The sequence below is a fragment of the Puntigrus tetrazona genome, chromosome 1, assembly GCF_018831695.1.
Source record: "Puntigrus tetrazona isolate hp1 chromosome 1, ASM1883169v1, whole genome shotgun sequence".
NCBI lineage: Eukaryota > Metazoa > Chordata > Actinopteri > Cypriniformes > Cyprinidae > Puntigrus > Puntigrus tetrazona.
This window is the reverse complement of record NC_056699.1, coordinates 24,091,291-24,101,367: the sequence shown is the minus strand read 5'-3', so window position 1 is coordinate 24,101,367 and position 10,077 is coordinate 24,091,291. Positions and strand designations below refer to the sequence as shown.

Below are 10,077 nucleotides of genomic sequence, written 5' to 3'. Positions count from 1 at the left end.
TATATATATATAAACATTATACACTAACATGTACTAACATTATTATTAATAATATTATATGTTTCTTCTACAGGGAAGTACTGTGGCTATTCTTCACCTAAACCGATAGTGTCCTTAGGAAACAGCATTTTTGTGTATTTCGACACCAATGACAGATACACAGAGAGAGGATTCAAAGCCCTGTACCGTGCTGTGGCCCCTGAGACAACGCCAGGTAAAGACAATGGGCATTGCATAATGGATTAATTACATAACAGTATTATTAACACACGGTGGAAGAACATTTGAGATTTAACAATACACGTCTGCTGCGCCTTTCATATCATCATTTAGTGACTGTATCTTACTCTGCCAGATACTGAGGAGCTGTTATATGTGTCTCGCTGCAGCTGACCTAGAAAGAGGCAGAGCGTGTTAGTGCGCGTGTGTGTGTGTGTGCGTGTGTGTGTGTAACTGGGGTGTATTGGGAGGGGGGGTGCTGTCAGAATACCCTTTTGGTGTCTCTCTTTGCAGCTAAATCTCTCTCGTTCCCATGCTTCTAGAAATAGTTGGGGCTGGTGGCGTTCTTCAAGGTGACCATGGGGAGCTGTTGACCCCCGGCTTTCCCTCACAAAACTACGAGAACGGCGCGCTCTACCAGGTGCTTCCAATGATCAATATGACCTCTACACCTGCTCTTGATTTATCACAATCTGTCATTTTCCAGTTTGCTCTCTGGAGCTTGCATCTTTGTCCTTTTCCACCTACAAACCGATTCCTCTGAACACTGTGTTCAATATCGGCTGCCTTACTCATGCATAACCTTCACCATCAAAAAGAATCACATGAAGACATTTGATTCGTGTGTAAATCCCTCTGATTTTAAATCTGTAGTGTAATCATCACTATTAATATTGCTCGTTCTTACAGCAACTTCTGTTACTATTCCAAGGACTTGATTGTTGGTATATAATCAGAATAAATGAAAATGGCTAGTATCCCTTTTCATTGTGGATTCGAGCATTTTCAGCAATTTTGCCAATGCAAATGAATCCAATCTGAAGCTCTTTATTGTCTTTATCAACAATACATTTTGCAATCTGAGGCACATATTTGTTTGCTAGTCATTGCATTTTGAATAAGAACCTCACCATGACATGACTGCACGCACCTAATTGTTGTTTTTGTCTTGATGTCATATCAAAAAAGAAGGTTTTTTCAGCAATTAGTTTAATATATATTCAGCCTCCTTCACTGACCACGTTTGTAAGAATATTTATGAAAAGATATATTATAAAAGGCGTGTGTGCATGGTATTTTTGAAACCGACTGACAAGATTTAACTGTTCATTTTTTCCCCCCTGTTGACTGGTTATTACAGGTCTACAGCATACTTTTCAAATACTAAAGAAGTGTAATTCATATCAAGCTTGTTTATATGATGCTTATATGATGCTTTTTCAATCCGACTGAGCAATCAATCCAAATACAAATGTATTTTTTGAATGTACAGCATTCAAGGCAGAGTGTTTTTCCACATGTCCAAAAATATAGTTGCATCATATTTTGACAAATTGTTATGAATAATGACTCCAGTGACACTCAGATTGCACACACACACAGGAAATTGTGCAGTTCGTGAGCAGGATTTGATGATCGGTTTTGACATGAGGGGCTTTGATTGTGGAAGTCAGATTGCTGGAAACTTCCTCACAGCGTGGCTCCATCTGGCAGGATATTTACCCACATCAGCTAATCTACAGCCAGCCTTCCAGCCTTGACTCAAAACTAACTAAAGATGCATGAGAAAGCACAATTTCAATCACCAGCCCTGTCAGGATACCAAAATTGCATTTGGATCGGTTTATGCACTGCACATGTGGAAAATCAAAATGGCAAAAATAGCAGTTTAAATAAAATGTATTGTAGTTAAAGGTGAGGATTATATATAATATATAATATATTTCACTTGCATGGGTCGCCCAGTGGATGATACACGTACCTGATGGGGAAAAGGTCCGGCTAACATTCACAGCGTTTAACCTTGTCCCAGAATCATGTGGTGACTTTGTGGATGTCTATGACGGCGCTTCGGATGGTGCCGCCCAACTGGGTGAGAACTGACATTTACAGAATCCAAAAAGCTTGCCTTTGTTCCTCGCCGAACATCTGTGCACTCATTTTCATCTGCCAAAAAATATAAATCTCAATTACTGTAGGTCGTTTCTGTGGAAACAGTCTCCCGGCTCCGATGTTGTCTAGTGGCAGTAGTATGGTGGTACGTTTCAAGTCTGATTCGAGCGTGACTGCCAAAGGCTTCAGTGCCACCTATACACTAGCTAGTGCCCCACCAGTTACAACCACTCCAAAGACCACAGGACCAACGATTACCACACCTGTCCAGACCCAAACACCTGCTCCAGAAGGTGAGTACAGTCAAACTGAATCAATGGCATCACATCCCTGATCATTATAAAGTAAAGGACTGTTGTTCATCAAACCTCCTGTAGTCTAATGACTTTCCACTGACAAGAATATAAATTCTTTCCACAACTAAAGATGCACCTTACACAGGGGTGGCCGATATACCGGTAGACACTACTTACCAGAATAAACTTTGGCATATTAAATTGATCAGATAAAGGCATTTATGAGACTTTTTTCGATTTGGACGTATTCTTTTCCAAGCGCTGTCTGAGAGTCGTGTGCACCTGAAGTATGGAGTACTGCTGGAGTATGGAGTTATTTTTGCCTCGTTAAATACACACACTTGTAAGTGTCAAAGTGTGTCTTTATCCTCATAAACACACTAATGTCGGTCTTAAGGTAAAACTCACGGCTGAAAATGAAAACGTGTAACAGTACATTGGATCCATTAAGCTCTTAAAGTGACAGCAGTCTAAAATTCCTTGTCATTCGTATTCATCAACCAACAAAAGCAAGAAACTCTTATTGCTCTTGACTGAATCAATTTTGTAACTTTAATCAGAAATATGCAGTGGCCTATTATAATAATTATTAGTATTTTAAAAATTTTATTTGGGCAGAATTATGAAATTTCTACGGTTTCAAACATTTTGACCTGATAAATACCTGATTTAAAGCAAATATAACTTGTGATATATAGTTATCATTAATTAAAATTGCTATATTGCCCACCCTTAATCTTACATTACAGGATATATCTGTATCTACTTTGAATTAATTTAATGAAATATGTTGGCAGATATACTGGTAAATCTGAGCACAGTTTGTGGTTCAACTGGGGTATTTTTCCCCAGGAGAAATATTTGTGAAGCTGGAGACTTAAGCATAAGTCTTCATTTGATCATAATTGAGTTTAATTTTGGCCCAGCAAAAGCAGCTGAGGAATTCAGAAAGTTCTTCTGTGGGGGATATAATTTAGTGCATCACTTGAACAAAATCAATTAAATCTACTTCGTTAAGAAGCATTTAGCAGCGCCAGGCATGACATGCTTTCGACCCTACATGAATCCAGATGATATTTAAACACTGCAAGGTCTGATGAATTTCTTTTTTGCATTATTGCTCCGACAATAACGCTCGCTCTCCGTTCAGACTCTGGCTGTGGGTCCTCTGGGAAGCTGTCCGGACGTAAAGGTCAGATAAACTCCAAGAACTATCCTCGGGCTTATCCTGCAAACTTGAGGTGCTCTTGGGACATCTCAGTGGATGAAGGCTTTCTTGTCAAACTGCACATCACTGATCTGGCCATCGTGGGTGAGGCGGGCCAATGCGGCAAAGATAAACTCACCGTCACCGACAGTCAGCAGTCACTGGGTAAGATGCGACTCTGACAAGACAAGATTTCTGGAAAATACTATTTCAAGGTTTCTCCTTTTATTCAGCGTATTACTTTGTGTTTGATAAATGGTTTCTTCAAACTCGCAAAGAAGAGTTTTGAAGTTTATTTCTCTCAGGAAATGTAATCTAGTCTGCAATCTGTAGTATGTTGTAAACAATGTTGTGTTTAAATCCAAAAATCACCTCATTTTGCAGTTGCCCGAAACTGAATTATTAAAACTGGACTTAATATTTGAACAGACTTGTCCTATTTATATGTGACACATCCTCCAGTAATTTAATTAGATGAAATGTGTCAAGCCAGCATAGCACTGTGCCAGAACGTGGCCTATCAGAGACGACCTTCGACTCTGTTTTGGGGCCCATAACTAACACTAAATGGCACCGCTGGCGCAAGAGTAGCTGGCGTTCTCATCGCTCTCTCTTATCCCTCGCACAAAGGGGCTGTAAAAACTGATTATCATCAGTCTCAGCGAGGCATGAGCCAGCAGGCGAGCGTACTATAAATTACGGCTCCTTATTACCGAACATCAAACAGAGCTGTGAGCAGCCGATACGCTTATCTGCAGCAGCTTTTCAAGGACTGCACGCCAGATACTGTCAAAAAGTCCCAGTGCAGGTTAAGGAAGAATAGTAGAAAAAGTGTGAGGGAAAAGACCAAGAGTTTGGGATTTTGAACTACAAGGAAGGACAAAAAGGACGAGTGCTTCGCTGGCTCTTTGCAAGGCACTGAGCGTGCAGAGCTCTCAAACAAAGTCACCTCATGTCGTTCCAAAGTCGTCTGACTGGCTTTCTTTCTTCCATGGGACAAAAAAAGATTAATCACTCTTATATGGGGAACAGAACTTACAGACGTTGAAAAGTATAAATATAGTACATCAAACTATATTTGAAGTCGTAAAAACTGGTTTATGTTAAAAAATGGAAACGTAAGATATTAATGCATGAAAAAAGCGACTAGTACATTCTTTAAAAAATTCCATGCAAGGGAAGTCCATGGAACTACATTTCTATGAAACCACTGAAATGCAGTAAAACCGCACACAAAGGGCTTTGAAATTAATTTAATAAAAACAAGTTTAGTTTGGGTCCACCAGCAGTCATGGATTTTACGGCTCATTTGTTTCGACACTGTGCCCTTACTTGCCACACAAGTGTGTGTGTGTGTGTGTGTGTGTGTGTGTGTTCATCACATCACTTTCTTTATCCTGGCTGTCGAGACGAAGCGGTGTGTTAGTGTTACTTCTGCTGACAGCCTGTGTTACCCTGAAGAGAAGAATAGTACAAACAGTTTGAAATAAAATGCATAACAATGTTAACCTCAACAATACAGACAGTGAATCTTAATATTATTAATGTTACATACTGTTTAAGTATAAAAAGCACACTCTAGAAGTGTTTATTTGCAGTACAAAATAAATCGCCAGTTTCACATGCAGGTGTTTAACTTAATCATGTTTTTTTCTCCACTTGTAGAAGCGTTTCCATTGTGTGAGCAAATCATTTAAACTATGAACTGATTCAACCATTTAGTTGGCTAACAGACCCATTAAACTGGTTGAGAAAAAAATAACAGACTCAGAATCTGATCTCTTCTGGAACTGGTTCCAACTGAGGGTGGCATAATAGCTAAAAGCAGACTCCCCTTGTTCCCCGAGTGGTCTGATCATATTCGTTGAGCATATCTACAATGTATTTAGGTCCTATGCCTGTTAGTGATTTATAAACTAGTGAAAGTACTTTTAAATCAATCCTGTAAAGACCTGAGGACTAGTGTGATATGCTCAGATTTTCTGGGCAATAATCCACCCTGCTAAAGGCATGTTTCTCAAAGTCTTCACTGGAAACAGTGTTTTTGAGATGATAGTATGCAGATTTAGTTTTGAAACAACTACAGAAACGAAGGTCCATCTCCAAAATCACCCCAAGATTCTTGACTTGAATTTAAGTTGTTTGACCCCTAGAGTCAAGGTATGCATTCACCTTGTGGACTTTATCTTTATTTCCAAATGCAATGAGTTTTCTGGCAATGAGAAAATTCTGGCACTGAGGGAGTCGATGGGGCTGTAGTCATTTGGAGATAAGGCTAAGTAAATCTGGGCATCATCAGCAGAGCTATTATTATAGTCATTATTTGACTTATACAGGCTAAACAGTAGCGGTGCAAGAATTGAGCCTTGTGCCTTCATGTTATGAACGTCCGTCTAGACTCTTTGCTCTCCTATACTCACATAATAACCTCTCTTTTCTAAGTATAATCTGATCCATTTAAGTACCATCCCAGAAAGCTCGGCCCAGTTTTGTAGTCTCTCTAGAAGTATGTTATCATCTACAATGTTATTTTATCTTCATTTTAAAAATGAGCATTTTTTTCGTATGGACTTCGATAAAAGAGCCTTTTAATTTCAGTTTATTTCTAAGTGCCAGAAAGCTTATTTTAGACTGTCTTATATAAAACTAAATTACAACTATTAATGTCTTGTTGATGCAAGAAACTAACCTTGTGCCGTAGGTGGCCTCGAGTACAAATGATGCAAAAGCAACAATGTCAATGTTCTGACTTTGGGCCAGGAGATGGAGAGTGGTGCAGAAACTTTCTCTTTTATCTCTTTCTCTCAGGCACACACTGTGGGTTTGTTCTTCCCCCGGTACTTATCAGTGTCAGCAACAACATGTCGCTAAGTTTCCAGTCAGACTCTCGGCTAACCGACCGTGGGTTCTCTGCCACATGGCAAGCTGTGTATCCAGAGGACCTTTCTGGTAAAACACCTCACAAACTTATAAAGACATCTATCTACTCACACCTACACACACACATATACACACCTCGGATGAATCCTGCTGATGTGGCTGCCATCAGCAACCCTGTGTGTCTTGCGAGATTTTCTATGCGTGTGTCCCCTATGGATATTTTGAAGTCAAGGTAATGAGGGAAGAATAGCATTGCAGAATAACCGTAGGAAACAGTGTCATAAACGCGCAGTCAACATCATTTAACGGTCCCATTTTCACAGTATTTCAATAATATTTGACAAATTTCATTCTAAATCTGTTGCACATCCACAAGCTGGAATAGTGCCAAATCGTTCAAAGAAATGTCCTGACTGACACAGTGGCACTTGAAAGAGCGATATTTCACAGTAAATATACAGATTCTTGGATTTATGAAAAACATTTCCCCCTTCGCCAGATGCTACACCCCTAAAAAAGGAGAGGAAACCATCTGTAGTCATGCTGATTGACGCCTGCATTAACATGCATTGCAAGCGCTCACAGTTAAAGCTTGTCTCTGTGACATATTCTCTTTAGACTCACAGTAAATTCTGCCTGCAGTTTCCTTCTGCCTGTGCAGCCAACCAGAAATGAATAAAAAGAAGGCCTTATAGAACATTTTATACCGTATTTCTTTGCATTTTATTAACCTTTAATGCTTTTTCTATACTACAAAAATGCTAATAAGCCACAAAAATATGACGAACAAAATAAATCCTCACATTTTCGGTGATTGTCTAATCCTGCACATGATTTCAGACAATTTTTACAGTGCATTATGTATATAAGATTTGTTTATATGGCCAAAGATATCAGTGAAGCATTATCGCTTTTTATTGAAAAACTATGAAAGTCAGTCATAATTACAACAGAAGTTGGATTTGTTTACATCATGATAATGACTTTCTCTAATAATTATACATAATTACATTTTATTTTCATTTATTTTTATAATAAAAATGCTATTGTTTCTTTAATAATTAAAAAGAATTAATTGTAATTTTATATTGTTATCCACCATAAAATATTGTGAAATTAATTTTGCTAGTTGCTCAATGCATCAATTGTCTCTATAATTTTTATTTAAGCTGCAGACACTTTTACCACAGCAGTGCACTGTTTGTCCTAAATATGCAAGGAAATATTTTATATGCAATTACAACAAAAATAAAACATATGCCACTGGCAAGTATAGCAAAAAGTTAATTTTGGACATTGGTGACATGTGGCTTGTCCTGAATCTGGGGCTAAAACCTGAGATGCCATGTACCAGCTGACTTCTGCTATAATAGCAAGACACAATTTTCTGACATTTTGCTTGGTTGGAACAATTCTACCTTTAACTGTCACATTTTATAGCCGTTACTCTGTCCGAAGGCACCAAACCTCATTTATGATGTCCTGCAGATATCCAGGGATGTGGAGGTTTCTCACAGGAGGAGACAGGCATCGTGAAGTCTCAAAACTGGCCCACGAACTATCCAGCTAACAGCATGTGTCTGTGGACCATACGCGTTCCCAAGGGGAAGACCATTAAATTGACGTTCACTCATTTTGACGTGGAAGAGGCTGGCATCCTTTTTGGCCAGTGCAATGACAACGTGGTAGTCTACGACGGAACACAACCTGGAGCGAAAAAATACGGTGAGCGAGGACAAGGATGTTATTGAAAGCGTTTTCAAGGGCGTCTCTTTATGAGGCCCTTTAAAAACTGTGACATATTTATAACCTTCATTCATTCACACCAGACATATGTTTACCATATACTATCCACTAAAATGGTATGGCTTTCGTGCTTTTAAAAGGTCTATAGGCAATATATTAAATTAAATTTACTTCCTCACAGGGCCCTTTTGTGGCTCCAAAATCCCTGCCGTCATCGATAGCACAACCAATGAGCTTGTGATACGTTTCTTCGCCGACTTTTTCATCGAGGCCAAAGGTTTTCATGCACACTGGGCTACGGATTCCACGTTACCGACCCCGACTGAAGCTCCGGTGCCGCCCAACCCTTGGGATGACATCAAAATAGGCATGAGCAAATACACAAAGTCATTTCACAATTAACATTTAACATCATTTCCAGCTAATTAATATAAATTAAGAGCCAATAATATTTATATATGGGTGTGTGTGCAAAAACAGACTCTTTAACAATTCTCTAATCTTTTCTCTGCCATAGAAGAACCCAAGAATCTTTTTCAGTCCCCCAAAGAATCTTTCAGTTATCCATGAACCATCGTTGGGTGATTTTTATATTTTATAGAACCTTTTACCACTTTAAAGAACCTTTTATGGAATGGAATGATTCCATGGATAGTTTATCATGGAACCATGCCACTAAAAAAACCTTCATTTTAACTTTTTATATACTATATATGGCGTATGTATGCAGGTAAAATGTGGAGCGGGGCAGTACTAAAGCGTGTTGCATTGTCACATAGTTTTTGAACACGTCATATGTCAGAACAGCTTAGCACTCACTACAATTGCATAGCAGTACTCAAAACCACGCCGAACACCCTAGCAACGACCTGAAAAACCACCTACAAAGGCTGCTAGAAGCAAAAGCCCCGCCATAATGGTCATCATTTTCCAGTGCAGTACCAAAATACCCTTTGAAAACTAGTCTGTTTTTTTTTCTGGGTAATTTAGAGCGAGGGTTATTCACAGCTGAAATCATTGCGCGTGTTAGAAATCTCTGCAGATAAAAGCCTGAGCCCTCTTCTTTCACAGACTGGCCCGAGAGCTGCGGGAAGCCCACGATCCCTCCGGATGTCAACACTCGCATAGTGAATGGAGAACCTGCCAAAGCACACTCCTGGCCGTGGCAAGTATCCATGCAGGTACAGTTAAGCCTTCATCTAATCTCACACCTTAACGCGAGGAGATTTCAGCAATCCTATATTGCAGGAAAGATAATGTTTGCCATTTTATCTTATTAAAGATAAAATTCTGTTTATACAAAGCTAATGATATGTGAAATGAACAATGATATAACCAGGGTCGATGTGCTTGAGGTCAGTTATTAGTTCAGCTTGTTGCTATTATCATTATGATTATTATCTGTGTTTGCTAAGGGAAGCATCGATATTAATATACTCAGGACTAGGGATTTAAACAAACCTCTAATCCTAAGTATTAAATGTTATATGTAATGCATAACTTGTGCTGCATCAAAATAAATGCAGAAATTATTTTTATTCCCATTTTTGTTGAAGGTTTTGCGTGATTCTGAGCCTTCGCCCAAATTCGGTCATACATGTGGAGGAACTCTCATCCATAAGAACTGGGTCCTGACAGCTGCTCACTGCTTCATCAGGTTATATATAGACATACATGCATAAATACACACACACACACACACACACACTACATTGACAAAAGTATTCACTCACCCATCCAAATAATTGGAAACAGGTGTTGTAATCACTTCCGTCTATAAAATCAAGCACCTAGGCAACATACACACACACATATATATATATATATATATATATA

General features: G+C 38.9%; 1 protein-coding gene across 1 annotated transcript; it reads left to right on the top strand.

Annotated features, from left to right (window-relative positions):
- The first annotated feature begins 78 nt into the window (after positions 1-78).
- Positions 79-9,960, top strand: LOC122330280 (tolloid-like protein 2). Its single transcript, XM_043227202.1, has 10 exons — positions 79-214; positions 543-640; positions 1,966-2,092; positions 2,199-2,405; positions 3,559-3,780; positions 6,424-6,564; positions 7,984-8,220; positions 8,423-8,608; positions 9,313-9,422; positions 9,798-9,960. Exons 3-10 carry the CDS (start codon positions 1,969-1,971, stop codon positions 9,921-9,923), a joined length of 1,353 nt encoding a protein of 450 aa, XP_043083137.1. The 5' UTR covers positions 79-214; positions 543-640; positions 1,966-1,968; the 3' UTR covers positions 9,924-9,960.
- Positions 9,961-10,077: the final 117 nt, after the last annotated feature.